At 55.0% G+C, this 15,437-nt stretch overlaps 1 protein-coding gene across 2 annotated transcripts; it reads left to right on the top strand.

Moving 5' to 3' along the window:
• Positions 1–91: 91 nt before the first annotated feature.
• RPS6KA4 (ribosomal protein S6 kinase A4) lies at positions 92–14,159 on the top strand. Of its 2 annotated transcripts, none has more exons than XM_043927736.1 (17): positions 92–240; positions 345–416; positions 1,106–1,324; positions 1,402–1,517; positions 2,300–2,407; positions 2,626–2,706; positions 2,780–2,883; positions 2,977–3,127; positions 5,896–6,060; positions 9,030–9,158; positions 9,303–9,436; positions 9,532–9,625; positions 11,693–11,866; positions 11,948–12,142; positions 12,440–12,599; positions 12,784–12,947; positions 13,212–14,159. In XM_043927736.1, the coding sequence occupies exons 1-17, from the start codon at positions 186–188 to the stop codon at positions 13,404–13,406; spliced, it is 2,316 nt and encodes a 771-aa protein (XP_043783671.1). In that variant the 5' UTR covers positions 92–185; the 3' UTR covers positions 13,407–14,159. The 2 variants fall into 2 exon arrangements, with proteins under 2 accessions (XP_043783671.1, XP_043783677.1); XM_043927742.1 differs by having other exon boundaries at positions 108–240; positions 345–370.
• Positions 14,160–15,437: the final 1,278 nt, after the last annotated feature.

The following is a 15,437-nucleotide window of genomic DNA, read 5'->3' as shown; positions in this document are numbered from 1 at the left end:
CCGGGCGCTGTCACGTTCCAGCGCCTGACTCAGGCCGCGCGGGGCGGGGAGCCGGGAGGCGGCGCCGGCGCCCGCCTCGGCCCCGGAGGCGGCACCAGGAAGCTCCCGCCCCGGCCGGAGCCGCCATGTAACCGGCGCCGCCCGCCCCGGAGCCGAGCCGCGCGGGCCCCAGCGACCCGCCGGCCATGGGGGACGAGGACGAGGACGAGGGCTGTGCCGTGGAGCTGCAGATCACCGAAGGTGGGGCAGGGGGTGGCCCGGGGTGCCGGCCGGGTGATGGCTGGCCCGGCCGGCCGGGGAAGGTTCATGCACAGGCTGGGTTCATTTGCCCCCTGTGCCCACAGCCAACCTGACGGGGCACGAGGAGAAGGTAGGCGTGGAGAACTTCCAGCTGCTCAAGGTGCTGGGCACGGGAGGTGAGGACCCCTATCCACCGGCAAGTGCCCTCCCCCCTCAGGGTGCTCTGGGCCTGCCGCGCGGGCACACCCGCCTGGGTTGGGCCAGGCCACCAGCAATGCCCCCCACCCTCTCCCGGCATAGCCCGCCTTGCCTGCTTGGCCCTGCCCTGCTGGGGTTGGCATGCCCACTCCCAGGGCTGCTCCACATTGAGCAAGGTCCTCCCCGGATGTGCCAACACTCTTGGGGGCTTGCAGCCCACCCCCGTGCGATTTCACAGCTCCCCCCACCTTGCGAGATATGAGAGCCACCTTCCTCCACTTTGCAAACTCCCCACCTCGGGGCTGACTGTCCTTCCTCTGCCTGCCCGCCCCTCTGCGTCCCCTCCCTGGCTTTGCATCCTCTAGACCTTCCCCAGGTCTGCACACGCTCCGCCCCCACCCTGTGCTGCAGGCCTCCGGGGAGTTGCGTGCCCCCACCCCACCCAGCCTGGTTTGCACATCCCCTCCCTAGGTTTGCTGAGCACCCTCCCGGGGGTGTGCATGTCTTTGCCTTAGAAAGCGCTGCCAGCTTTGTGCACACCTGCCTCTCGCCCCGGCTCCTTCCCCCACCTTGCACACCCTCCTGGGTGGGGGCGTCACTACCCCCCCACCTTCGCACCCACCCTTCTGCTCATGGCCTACCTTCCGCCCACTCGCTGCCCCCACAGCCTACGGGAAGGTGTTCCTGGTGCGGAAGGCGGGCGGGCACGACGCGGGCAAGCTGTATGCCATGAAGGTGCTGCGCAAGGCAGCCTTGGTGCAGCGTGCCAAGACACAGGAGCACACACGCACCGAGCGCTCCGTGCTGGAGCTGGTGCGCCAGGCACCCTTCCTGGTCACGCTGCACTACGCCTTCCAGACTGATGCCAAGCTGCACCTCATCCTGGGTAAGGGCAGGCCCTGTGGGGGCAGGTGGGGCCACCCGTGGGGGCCGCTTCCCAATGTCCACTCCCACCCCCTCCAGACTATGTGAACGGCGGCGAGATGTTCACCCACCTCTACCAGCGCCAGTACTTCAAGGAGGCCGAGGTGCGCGTGTATGGGGGCGAGATCGTGCTGGCTCTGGAGCACCTGCATAAGGTGGGTGAGGACCCGGCCACCAGGCCATGGCCCTGGGGACTGGGTCCTGGCCTCTGGAGGGGCCTGTGAACCTGGCCGCCTCGGGCTTCCTGGGAGGGGGTGGCTGTAGGGTGAGGTGGGGGGGGGGACTGGATCCACTTCCCCTAGCCTCCTGGGAGGAAGGCCTGGGTGCTGCCTGCTGGGGTCTCCTCCGCTGGGGGCTTTCCTCTCACGGGGAACTCTCACAGGCTGCTTCCTGGGGCCACGTTCACAGAACTTCCTCAAATGGAGACCTTATGCCTTGGTTCCTAGAGCTGTCGTGATTCGGGGCTCCTCACACGGCTTTCCTCCCGGGGGCCTCTCTGTGGTGTTTCTCCACCCCTTCCATGCTTTTTGGAAATTGATTGACTGATGGCGGTGCTGGGTCTTCATTGCTGCACTCGGGGGCTGCTCTTGGTTGCGGGGCTCAGGGTTCTCGATGCGGTGGCTTCTCTTGCTGCGGACTCAGCAGTTGCTGCCCACAGGCTTAGTTGCTCCACGGCATGTGGCACCTTCCAGGACCAGGGCTGGAAGCCGTGTCCCCTGTATTGGCAGGCGGATTCTTAACCACTGGACCATCAGGGAAGCCCCTATGCTGCTGCATCTTAAATGGCTTCTCCTGTCCAATGGCCCAGGCTCATCCTGCCCCCCACCCCACTGGAGAGCCCCTGCCCCAGGGCTCTGGTGCAGAACAGGAGCTGTAGGAGCGGTGGGTGGGGGGGCGTCGGGGGAGGGACCCTCAGCGCCCTCTTCCCTCCTGCCAGCTGGGCATCATCTACCGAGATCTGAAGCTGGAGAATGTGCTTCTGGACTCCGAGGGCCATATTGTCCTCACCGACTTTGGGCTTAGCAAGGAGTTCCTGACAGAGGAGGTGAGTGAAGGGAGGTCTCAGCCTCCTGAACCCTCCACGCAGGCCTTCCCATCCTGGCTCCAGCTTCACGCCTGGCTCTGCATTTCTGGGGGTGGGGGTGCAGTAGCTCTGCCTTTGGGAAGTTCCCACTGCTCCAACTCTCACAAGTCCAGCGAGTCTTACTCTGGGCCATGGTGGGGGGCTGCTGGGTGCCCAAATGGGTCCTCTTGTCCTCCCAGAAAGAGCGGACCTTCTCCTTCTGCGGCACCATCGAGTACATGGCCCCTGAAATCATCCGCAGCAAGTCGGGCCACGGCAAGGTGGGTTGGCCCGGGGGTGGGGTGGGGTGAGGCGGGGGTGGCTGCAGGCCCTCACCCTGGCTCTGCCCAGCAGGCTGTAGACTGGTGGAGCCTTGGCATCCTGCTCTTCGAGCTGCTGACAGGGGCCTCACCCTTCACCCTGGAGGGCGAGAGGAACACGCAGGCAGAGGTGTCTCGGTGAGCAGAACTGGAAGCAGAGGGCGGCCGAGGAGCCTGGGCAGGGCTGGAGGGGGGGCTCGCTGCCCCTGACGCCCCCCCCAATCCTCCCAGACGGATCCTGAAGTGCTCCCCTCCCTTCCCCCCCCGGATCGGGCCAGTGGCACAGGACCTACTGCAGCGGCTACTCTGCAAGGACCCCAGGAAGCGACTGGGTGCAGGACCCCAGGGGGCACAGGAAGTTAAGGACCACCCCTTCTTCCAGGTGAGGCTCCTGGCTCACCCCCATAGCTCTCTACACACACCGGGGCTGGGCTACTGCTCTGGGCTGGGGGACACTGGAGGGGTGGTCTGAGACTGGACAGTTTCACTTGATTTAGAAAACTTTGCAAGTAAAAAAAGCAGGCTTGTCTTCTCATTCATCTCTATTAAAATTTGCCCTCATGGGAAAGAATTCTAGGTTCATTGCCTGGCAGGACTGGCAGGGACTGGAGAATGGACTTTTCATTGGACAATTCAGAGAAGCAAGGTGATCTGCCAGAGATCACACAGTACAAATGTAGAGCTGGGAACAGACCCCAGGTCTACTGTCGGCCCGTCTCATGACTGTTAGCATCCACTCAGGGTTTTGGTCTTTGTACCTGTATGGTGTGTGTGCCTATACTTCAGATGGATGTGTCTGAATCAGCCACGTGGGATTTGTCCTAAGCAACTTGCACTCGGGTTAGGGTGCAGTGCAAAGTGAATTCTGTCCTTGTGAGCCCTCGCTGGTTTGGGCACTGTGTGTGGCCAGAGTCATTGCATAGCATGTGTGCATGCTCAGTTGCTCAGTCATGTCCCACTCTTTGTGACCCCCTGGACTGGAGCCCACCAGGCTTCTCTGTCCATGGGAGTGGGCTGCCATTTCCTACTCCAGGGTATCTTCCCGACCCAAGGATTGAACCCACGTCTCCTGCATTAACAGGCAGATTCTTTACCACTGAGCCACCTGGGAAGCCCCCGTTGCCTAGCAGGACCCTGTAACAGTGACTGTGTCTTGGCCCCTTGCTTGCATAATTTCATGTAAGCCTTAGAACCAACCTGATTAGCCTTATCTTCACAGACAAGGAAACAGGTTCAGAAAAAGTGAAAGTGAAAGTTGCTCAGTCCTGTCTGACTCTTTGCGACCTCATGGACTATACAGTCCATGGTCAGAGAGGTTAGGTAATTTGCCCAAGATCACTGAGCGAAGTGACAGAGCTCAGGTCTAGGTGGCCTGAAGGCCCATGCTCTGAAATGTCATGTTCTGTTTACACGTGGGTATTACATTTGCCTTGTCTGATGTAGTAACAAAAGCATCCATTTTGGGCACTTACTGTGGGCCGGGCACCCAGTTACCCTTGCTATGAATACCACCTCCTTGGATCTTCCCAGCAAGTACTGCCTGGAAGGGCCCTCAGAGAAGCTTTCTCAAACAGGAGTCTTAAGTGTCCACAGTGAAGGTGTTCCATTATGGGCAGAGTGACTGAGCAGTGTCAGTTTCCTTAAGTGAATTCCTCAGCCCACCCTGAGTGCATCCTGGGCCCTGGGTGCTTGGGAGCAGGTGAACCAGCTGTCAGACTAGAGAGCGCCCTCCCCTCCCCAGGTCTTTGAGGCCTGATGCTATTTTCCCTTCTCTTGAGACAACCTCTTTGCTGATAGCAATGCTGAGGTCCCTGGTGCCAGAACTGGGTCCTTTAAGCCCAAGCCATGCCTCTAGGCTGCATGTGACAATATGTGCACTGAAGATGGTGATATCTGTGGAATAGAGTCTGGCTTCTAAGAACAGAGATTGGAATGAATGGTAGTCTAAAAAAGATAGAGATCTATCTGTCTGTCTGTCTGCCTGTTTATCTATCTACATAAAAGAAATCCAGAGGTCAGCAGTCTAGGGCTGCTATGGTGTCGTCAAGGAGCCAAGCTTGACTTTTTCTTTTTAAATGCTCCTTCATTTTTAGCACGTAGCCTCCATTCCCAGGGCTTTCCAGGTGGCGCTAGTGGTAAGGAGCCCATCTGTCAATGCAGGAGACATAAGAGATGCGGGTTCAATCCCTAGGTCAGGAAGATCCCCTGGAGGAGGGCATGGCAGTCCACTCCAGTATTTTTGCCTGGAGAAGCCCATGGATAGGGGAGCCTAGTGAGGTATAGTCCGTGGGGTCACAAGAGTTTGACATGCCTGAGCAACTAATACTACACTACAGCCTGCATTCCCACGGTTGCCTCCTGGTATCAAAATGACTGCTAGACCTCTTGCTCTGTAGGTGGGAAGCATGAGGACGAAGGAGGGAAGGGCAAAAAGGGTACTTAACAACTGGTCACCCTCCTCTTCAGGCTCTTTCTCTGGATCCCTCCCTCATAATTTTTGCTTACAAGTAATTGGTCACTGCTAACTGTAAGGAAGTTTGTAAAATACTATTTTTTAGTTTGTACATTGGTTCCTGAAATAAAATAGGGGCTATAGTCCCAAGAATGACAGAGAGAATGGGTGTTGGACAGGCAACAAGAACAAGCTATGCCATAACTAGTTTAAACATAAAAAGGAGTGTTTTAGCTACCATAAATGAAAAGTCAGGAAAAACGGTCTGATTTCAGGCAAGGATGGATCCAGGTACTGAGTCTATATTATTAGGAATTTCTTAGTTTGTCTCTTGCTTCTGCTTTTCTGCCTGGGCCTTTCATCACGAGACGCTGAGGGGACCACAGCAGTTCCAGACTCATATCCTCCCAGATTTAAGTCCAGTAGAAGAAAGAGATTTTTTTTTTTTTTTGCATACCAGTTCTATTAAAAGTCCGAGAATTGGCTGAGTGTGGTGGAGGGGTGGTTCTCCAAGGGAAACAGGGATCCTGTTATCAGAGGAAGGGAAACAGAAGCTGGGAGACAGGAAGAACAGCTCTGCACACAAGTGCCAGGGAGACCTTTGCCTCACTGAGGAGCTGCCCCGTGAGGGTGGCCTGACTGGACAGTGTTTCCATTTCCTGCCCTTTGATCCCTTATCTTTCATTCCTTTTCTCCAGGGTCTGGACTGGGCTGCTCTGGCTGCTAGGAAGATTCCAGCCCCATTCCGACCCCAGATCCGCTCAGAGCTGGATGTGGGCAACTTTGCAGAGGAATTTACCCGACTGGAGCCTGTCTACTCACCCCCTGGCAGCCCCCCACCTGGGGACCCTCGCATCTTCCAGGTGAGTGAGAGCTCATGGGACCACAGATGCAGGGGAAGTGGGGTGCTGCTGCCAGCCTCAGCCCCGGCTGACCTGTGGACACTACATAGCCCTGTGTCCTGAGGGGGACTCGGCATCTCCCTTGCTCTCCATTCATGACGAACTTCGAATTGTCAGTCATCGAGACTGCCTTGGCAGGACACGTCTTTGAATTTCCTGGTTTATCTTGAAATTTCATGTCGATTTCCCTTCTCCATCATCTCTCTTTATTGTTAGGTAAAACTATTGTTTTAAGGGGACACCTAGGAAGAGATGCTTTGTTTATCACATTCCTGGGGACACAGGCCCCCTCTACCCAGTTTTAGAAGCTTAGGCCTGTTGGACAAGTCCAAGCTTCTTTGCTTGGTATACAAGGCCTTGCATGATGTGGTCTTTTTTTTTAACATTTTCTTTTATATTGGAATATAGCCGAATAACAATGTTGTGATAGTTTCAGGTGGACAGCAAAGGGACTCAACCATACATATGCATGTATCCATTCTCCCCCAAACTCCCCTCCCATCCAGGCTGCCACCTAACATTGAGCAGAGTTCCCTGTGCTATACATAGGTCCTTGTTAGTTATCCATTTTAAATATAGAAGTATATACATGTCAATTTCAAACTCCCTTGTTGTTGCTCAGTTGTTAAATCGTGTCTGACTCTTTGCAACTCCATGGACTGCGGCACACCAGGCTTCCCTATCCTCCACTATCTCCTGGAGTTTGCTCAAGCTCATGTCCATTGAGTTGGTGATACCATTCATCCTCTGTTGCCCCCTTCTCCTCCTGCCTTCAATCTTTCTCAGCATCAGGATCTTTTCTAACAAGTCGGCTCCTCTTCGCATCAGGTGCCCAAAGTATTGGAGCTTCAGCTTCAGCATCAGTCCTTCCAATCAATTTTCTTTAGGATTGACTGGTTTGATCTCTCTGCTGTCCAGGGGACTCTCAAGAGTCTTCTCCAGCACCACAGTTTGAAAGTACCAATTCTTTGGTCCTCAGCCTTCCTTATGGTCCAATTCTCACATCCGTACATGACTACTGGAAAAACCATAGCTCTGACTATATGGACCTTTGTCAGCAAAGTGATGTCTCTGCTTTTAATACACTGTCTAGGTTTGTCATAGGTTTTCTTCCAAGGAGCAAGCGTCTGTTAATTTCATGGCTGCAGTCACCATCTGCAGTGATTTTGGAGTCCAAGAAAATGAAATCTGCCACTGTTTCCATATTTTCCCCATTTATTTTCCATGAAGTGATGGGACCAGATGCCATGATCTTAGTTTTCTGAATGTTGAGTTTTAAGCCAGTTTTTTTATTCTCCTCTTTTACCTTTATCAAGCAGCTCTTTAGTTCCTCTTTTCTTTCTGCCATTAGGGTGGTATCATCCTCATATCTGACGTTGTTGATATTTCACCATGCAATCTTGATTCCAGCTTTTGATTCATCCAGCCCGGCATTTTGCATGATGTGCTCTGCATATAAGTTAAATAAACAGGGTGACAATATACAGCCTTGACGTACTCCTTTCCCAATTTTGATCCAGCCTGTTGTTCTGTGTCTGGTTTTCCCTAACTATCCCTTTTTCCCACCTTCCCCCCCTGGTAATCAGAAGTTCGTTCACTAAGTCTGTGAGTCTGTTTCTGTTGTGTAAATCAGTTCATTTGTATATGATGTTGGTCTTTGCTCAGTACTCTCTGTTATTTCACCTGGTGCTCCAGCACCTTGGAACTTTTCAGAGGTTCCAGAAGATACTTCTGTACCTTTGCACATGCAGTTTCTCCCACCTGGAGTTCTTTCCCTACAGTTGCCCACCTGGCAAAATTCAAGCCTTGCTGTCCAGCGCTGCCCTGTGAGAAGACTTCCCTGCTCCTCTGGCCCTAGGTTGCCCTTTTCTTGGGCACCAGCCCTCTGAAGACAAAACCTCCTTCTGAGCAGTTTGTCAGGTTGTATACTGACACTGACGGAGACCACCTCGCCTGGTCTGAAACTCTCAGAGGGCAGGGACTATGTGTTTAATTTCTGCGTCCCTAGGTCCAGCTTGGGGTCATGGCTGGGTAGGACGCGGTCCATAAATAGTAAATAATAGGCCAGTATCAACTATGGATGGATCAGTCCCCTCTGTGAAGCTCTCACAAGTGACAGCTCTGTGCTTGAATATCCCTCGATCTATTGGGATCTATCTTTGATCTCACAGTCCTAATAAGCAAGTTTTCTTGCTAATCGATGGTTACTTTTTTTTTTTTTTGATGGTTACTTTCATTCATTCATTTAATGATTCAAAAATATGTAATGAGTGCCTTCAAAGTGTCAGGCACTGACTTGGGTACTGGGGACATATCAACAAACTTAATAGACAAAAATCCCACTGTGTGCATCCTAGTTAGGACTGCATACAGTGGCACTGTGTTTTTAGGAGAAAATAACACATCCTTAAAATTACCCTTGAGAATTCCTTGAATTGCCAGGACATGGATCCTTAGGAAAGGCAAAAACATTTCCTCAGTAGCCCCCCTTGCAGAGGAGGCCAAAGTTTGATTTGAAAGTAATAAAGACTCTTTGTCCTGAGTGGGTAGAGCTGCATTCTTCTAAGCTAAGCATGTGTAATACCAGGCCACAGTTCTTTCATTCATTCAGCCCATCATATTCTGGGCCATTACGTTGTGCCAGATGATGGCCTTGGCACTTGGGGGACCACTGTGACGAGAAAGGTGGAGTCCCAGACTGCTGAGGGGATAGACATGGTTCCAAGGGATCACAGACCAAGGTGGAGTAAAAATGTCCACAACAGCCTGTGTACACCGAGATGCAAAAGCAACACCCCCAACTCCCTACTGCAGGGTCTTTCCTCTGCCCCCTGCCCTCCTTCCGGCTGGGTCTGGGCCTTCAGGGGCTCCTTCTGCACCTCCAGCCCCCGGATGCCCATCCAGCCCTGACAACCCTCCTCCTCCACCAGGGATACTCCTTCGTGGCGCCATCCATCTTGTTTGACCGCAACAACGCGGTGATGACCGATGTGCTGGAAGCGTCTGGCGCTGGAGACCGGCCCGGCCCGGCGGCGTTGGCCAGGAGCGTCATGATGCAGGTGGATCGGGCCAGGGTGGGGAGAAGTGGGCGTGGGGACTCCAGACCTGTCTTCACCAGGCGCACACGGAGCCTCTCCGAGGTGGGGCGTGGCATAGCCGCAAGGCTCCGGCTACGACCTCTGACGCTTATCCTTCGCCCCCAGGATTCGCCCTTCTTCCAGCAGTACGAACTGGACCTGCGGGAACCCGCGTTGGGCCAGGGTAGTTTCTCCGTGTGCCGCCGCTGCCGCCAGCTACAGAGCGGCCAAGAGTTCGCGGTCAAGATCCTCAGTCGCAGGTGGGCGGGCCCGGGGCGGGCGGAGTCCGGCAGAGCGGACTAGGGGAGGGTGGGGCCGGAGGTGGCTCATCTGACCCCGCCTGCCCTGCCCCCAGGCTGGAGGAGAACACGCAGCGCGAAGTGGCTGCCCTGCGGCTGTGCCAGTCGCATCCCAACGTGGTGAAGCTGCACGAAGTGCATCACGACCAGGTGACGCCTTCCTGGGCTGCGACGGAGCGCAGGGGTGCTGGAGGCTGCCCGAGGAGGGCGGGGAGGCGGGCAGGAGGCGGGGCCTGAGCGCGCCGTGGGAGGGGCCTGAGGACGTGGAGGTGAGGGAGGCGGGATTATGGTAGCTCAGCAGGTAAAGAAGTCGCTTCAATTCAAGAGATTCCTGTTCGATTCCTGGGTCGGGAAGTTTCCTTGGAGAAAGGATAGGCTACTCCAGCGTTCTTGGGCTTCCCTGGTGGCTCAGACGGTAAAGAATCCGCCTGCAATGTGGGAGAGCTGGGTTTGATTCCTGGGTTGGGAAGATCCCCTGGAAGAGGGCATCCCACTCCAATATTCCTGCCTGGAGAATCCCCATGGACAGAGGAGCCTGGCAGGCTACAGGCTACATATGTATAAAGAGTCAGACACCACTGAGGGACTAAGCACCTAGGAGGGCCTGAGGACTCGAAGGCGGATATGGGAATGGACAAGGGAACAGGGCAGGGGGACAATTTTTGCATGTGGGTTTTAAGGTGGCCACAACAGTTTGTTGTGTGGATCACAACAAATTGGAAAATTCTTAAAGAGTTGGGAGTAGCAAAGCACCTTACCTGCCTCCTGAGAAATCTGTATGCAGGTCAAGAAACAACAGTTAAAATCAGACATGGAACAACGGACTGGTTCCAAATTGTGAAAGGAGTACATCAAAGCTATATATTGTCACCGTGTTTATTTAACTTATATGCAGAGTACATCATGCAAAATGTGGGCTGGATGAAGCACAAGCTGGAATCAAGATTGCCGGGAGAAATATCAATAATAACCTCAGATATGCAGATGACACCACCTTTATGGTAGAAAGCAAAGAACTGAGGAGCCTCTTGATGAAAGTGAGAGAGGAGAGTGAAAAAAGCAGGCTTAAAACTCAACATTCAAAAAACAAAAAACTCAACATTCAAAAAATGAAGATCATGGCATCAGGTCCCATCACTTCATGGCACATAGATGGGGGAACAATGGATACAGTGACAGACTTTATTTTCTTGGGCTCCAAAATCACTGCAGATGGTGTCTGCAGCCATGAAATTAACAGATGCTTGCTCCTTGGAAGAAAAGCTATGACAAACCTAGACAGCATATTAAAAAGCAGACATTACTTTGCCGACAAAGGTCCATCTAGTCAAAGCTATGGTTTTTCCAGTAGTCATGTATGGATGTGAGAGAAAGCTGAGTGCTGAAGAGTTGATGCTTTTGAACTGTGGTGTTGGAGAAGACTCTTGAGAGCCCCTTGGACTGTAGGAGATCAAACCAGTCAATCCTAAAGGAAATCAATCCTGAATATTCATTGTAAAGACCGATGCTGAAGCTGAAGTTCTAATCCTTTGGCTACCTGATTCGAAGAACTGACTCATTGGAAAAAACCCTGATGCTGGTAAAGATTGAAGGCAAGGGGAGAAGGGGACGACAGAGGATGAGATGGTTGGATGGCATCCCTGACTTGATGGACATGAGTTTGAGCAGACTGCAGGAGTTGGTGATGGACAGGGAAGCCTGGAGTGCTGGAGTTCATGGGGTCGCAAAGAGTCGGACACGACTGAGCGACTGAACTGAACTTTAAGGTGGCCAAAGGGACTGCTGCTGCTGCTAAGTAGCTTCAGTCGTGTCCAACTCTTCGCGATCCTGTGGACCGAAGCCCGCCACCTCCTCTGTCCGTAGGATTCTCCAGGCCCAAGAATACTGGAGTGGATTGCCATGCCCTCCTCCAGGGGATCTTCCCCACCCAGGGATCCAACTCGAATCTGTTACCTCCCTTGCATTGGCAGGCGGGTTCTTTACCACTAGCGCCACCTGGGAAGGAAAACAGTACGGGGTAGAGCCACAAGCGAGTCCTAAGGTGGTTCTTGCGGGGTGGGGGGCGGGCTGGTGGGAGGGTGGTAGTCTTGAGATCATTGTTGAACCTGGAAGGCCCCTGAAACTGGGGGCGGGGCTCGATGGTGACCTCGGGGCGGGATCTGGCGGGCGGGTGGGGTCTCGGTAGGCGGTGACCCCGGCCCGTTGCCCTGCCCGCAGCTGCACACGTACCTGGTCCTGGAGCTGCTGCAGGGCGGGGAGCTGCTGGAGCACATCCGCAAGAAGCGGCACTTCAGCGAGTCCGAGGCGAGCCAGATCCTGCGCAGCCTCGTGTCGGCCGTGAGCTTCATGCACGAGGAGGCGGGCGTAGTGCACCGCGACCTGAAGCCCGAGGTGAGCGCGGGGCCTCAAGCGCACCGGGAGGGCCTCGGGGCAGAGGGCCTGGTTCTGACGGCCGCCTCGCCACCCTCGTAGAACATCCTGTACGCCGATGACACGCCCGGGGCCCCGGTGAAGATCATCGACTTCGGGTTCGCGCGCCTGCGCCCGCAAAGCCCCGCAGGGCCCATGCAGACGCCTTGCTTCACGCTGCAGTACGCGGCCCCCGAACTGCTGGCCCAGCAGGGCTACGACGAGTCCTGCGACCTCTGGAGCCTCGGCGTCATTCTGGTATGGGATGTCAGGGTCCTCCGAGCCTGGGGACAGCAGTCCTCTTGGTGGGGGTGGCAGGATTTGGTCTGAGGCTGGGATCAGAAGATGCCCTGATACATGGGCGGGGTCGCTCTGGTGCTGGGGTCTAGTCATCCTACTTTGATGGGTAGAGTTCATCACCCACGGGCCTCAGTTGTTAGCCTCTTGGAGAGAGTGCATGGTCCTGTGGTGGGCTGAATCAGTCTCCTGGCCTCCATTGGCCTCCTAGTCTGGGCTGGTCTCACTTTTCACTTGTCCCCCCGCCCCCACCCCTAGTACATGATGCTGTCGGGCCAGGTCCCCTTCCAGGGGGCCTCAGGCCAAGGCGGGCAGAGCCAGGCGGCGGAGATCATGTGCAAGATCCGCGAGGGGCGCTTCTCTCTTGACGGGGAGGCCTGGGAAGGCGTGTCTGAGGAAGCCAAGGAGCTGGTCCGAGGTGTGGAGCTGGAGGTTACAGGTTATGGTTGGGGAGGGGGAGGCCATGGGGTCGTGATGGGGCAAGGAGTGCCACCGGGTCAGGTGTCCCGGTGGGGGGCTTGTCGGGGAGGAGAGTGGGGCTGCCCTCTCTGGGGTGCAGCCTCTACACGCGGCCCGCTAACGCTGCCCCGCCCCGCCTCCAGGGCTCCTGACTGTGGATCCCGCCAAGCGGCTGAAGCTCGAGGGGCTGCGGGGCAGCTCATGGCTGCAGGACGGCAGCGCGCGCTCCTCGCCTCCGCTGCGGACGCCGGACGTGCTGGAGTCCTCGGGGTCCGCTGTGCGCTCCGGGCTCAACGCCACCTTCATGGTGAGGGGCGGGGCCTTCGGGGGCGGGGCCTGATCCTGGGGGCGGGGGCCTCCGGAAGGCGACTCCGCGGAGTCCTGCCAGATTGAGGTCCGCGGAGTCCAGACCCGTGACCTGCGGAGGCCTTGAGCTTCTGAGAGGCTGTGGAGGCCAAAGACCTGTTGGACCTGACCTAGTGGGATGGGAAGGAGGGCCTGGGACGGGGCCAAAGCCGGGATCTGGAAGTCGAGGCCAGGCCGGTGGGACTCACCCTTTCCTTTCCGCCAGGCGTTCAACAGGGGCAAACGCGAGGGTTTCTTCCTGAAGAGCGTGGAAAACGCGCCGCTGGCCAAGCGGCGGAAACAGAAGCTACGGAGCGCCGCCACGTCCCGCCGCGTCTCCCCCGCGCCCGCCGCCCCGGGCCGGGCCCCGGCTGCCAAGGGAGGCCCCCGACGAGCCAATGGCCCCCTACCCCCCTCCTAGCCCCTGCCCTTGTGATCCCCGCCTCCCCCGTCGTGTCTGTGATCTAGGAGGCCGGCTCACTGCCTCCTGCATCGGCGCCGCCCCCCTCCCCAGGATTGTTACCCTTCTCCCCCCCATTCCCCCTCCCTACCCCCAGACAGAGCAGAAGTATTTTTATAAGCAGAGAATTCTTTTTTAAAAAATGTCTTACCAGATTACAGTTAGAGATGCAGGGAAGGAGGGGGCCTGCTGGGGAGTGGGGTGTGGGGCCCTCTGCCAAGATACTGCGTCATCTGGTGGAAGGCCCTTCTACCCCAAGGGGCTGCTCCGGTTGGGAAGGGCTCCTGCATTTCTAAGCACTGAGTTGCCACAGGGAGAAACTGGGACCTCTCCCCTGCCCTCCCCTGAGGACCTGCTCTTGGGAGGGGGCACCTCTCAAGCTGTCACTTTATGGACTGTCTGTGCAATTACGTCCACCAAAGACCTGTGTTGGGGGGGGGGGCGCTCAGCGAGAGGCCCTGGGGGACCCCCTGAAGTATTTCTGCCTCACTTTATGTCACCTGCTTCCCCCTATTGGGGCTAAGTTAGGAGGTAGGCGACCCTCCCTAAAAGGGGCGGCCCCCTTCTCATCCGTCCCCTCCCCTTTGGCACAGCTGCCCCTAGCTGGGGGGTGGGGCCTTGGGGGTCTGGGCTGGGCTTCCACAGTCACTGCCTCCGCCCATACAGGCTGTGCCTTTGACTTTAAAATAAAAGTCTACTCAGTGCTGTGTGGCACCTGTGTTTGTATGTGTGGGGGGTGTGGAGGCAGAGGTCTGGGGACTCAATTCCAGGCGTTGGGCCCTTGGGCCTCAAAGAGGAGGGACAGGGCAGACCCTTCTGGATAAGATGATACCCTTTGTCCTTGGTGTTTTTTAAATTTATTTTTAATTGGAGGATAATTGCTTTACAATTTGTGCTGGTTTCTCTGTACAACAATGTGAACCAGCCATATGTATACATATATCCCCTCCCTCTGGAGCCTCTCTCCTACCCTTTCCATCCCACCCCACTAGGTCATCCCAGACCACTGAGCTGAGCTCCTTGTGTTATAGAGCAGCTTTCCACTAGCTGTTTTACACGTGGTGATGTATAGATGTCGATGCTACTTTCTCAATTTTTCCCACCCTCTCCCTCCCCCACTGTGTCCACAAACCTGTTCTTTACATCTGCATCTCTATTCCTGCCCTGCAAATAGGTTCATCAGTACCGATTTTCTAGACTCCATATATATGCATTACTATATGATATTTTTCTGACTTCACTCTATGACAGACCCTAGGTCCATTCACCTCTCTACAACTGACTCAGTTTTGTTCCTTTTTATGACTGAGTACTATTCCACTGTATACATGTACCACAACTTCTTTGTACATTCATCTGTTGATGGACTTCTGGGTTGCTTCCATATCCTGACTAGTGCTACAGTGGGCACTGGCGTACATGTGACTTTTTGAGTTATGGTTCTCTCAGGGCATATGCCCAGAGTGGGATTGCTGGGTCACATGGTAGTTTTATTCCTAATTTTTTTTTTGAAGGAATCTCCATACTGTTCTCCATAGTGGTTTTCCCACCAACAGTGCAAGAGGTTTCCCTTTTCTCCACATCCTCTCCAGCATTTATTTTTTGTAGATTTTTTTATGATGGCCATTCTAACTGATGTGAAGTGATTGATAGCTTATTATAGTTTTGACTTGCAGTTCTCCCTTGGACAGCAAGGAGATCAAACCAGTCAGTCCTAAAGGAAATCAACCCTGAATATTCATTGGAACAACTGATGCTGAAGCTAAAGCTCCAATACTTTGGCCGCCTGATATGAAGAGCCGACTCACTGGAAAAGATTCCGATGTTGGGAAAGATTGAGGGCAAGAGGAGAAGAGGGGGGACAGAGGATGAGATGTTTGGATGGTATCACTGACTCAATGGACATGAGTTTGAGCAAACTCCAAGAGAAAGTGGAGGACAGGGAAGTCTGGCGTGCTGCAGTCCGTGGAGTTGCAATGGGTTGGACATGAC

The sequence above is a fragment of the Cervus elaphus genome, chromosome 2 (genome assembly GCF_910594005.1).
Source record: "Cervus elaphus chromosome 2, mCerEla1.1, whole genome shotgun sequence".
Taxonomy (NCBI): domain Eukaryota; kingdom Metazoa; phylum Chordata; class Mammalia; order Artiodactyla; family Cervidae; genus Cervus; species Cervus elaphus.
This window is presented reverse-complemented; position numbering and strand designations above follow the sequence as displayed.

Coding starts and splice junctions, on each gene's coding strand:
- RPS6KA4 (XM_043927736.1), top strand. CDS start 186: ATGGGGGACGAGGACGAGGACGAGGGCTGTGCCGTGGAGCTGCAGATC. Junction 2,884..2,976: donor ACGCAGGCAGAGGTGTCTCG/GTGAGCAGAACT, acceptor CAATCCTCCCAG/ACGGATCCTGAAGTGCTCCC. Junction 3,128..5,895: donor AGGACCACCCCTTCTTCCAG/GTGAGGCTCCTG, acceptor CCTTTTCTCCAG/GGTCTGGACTGGGCTGCTCT.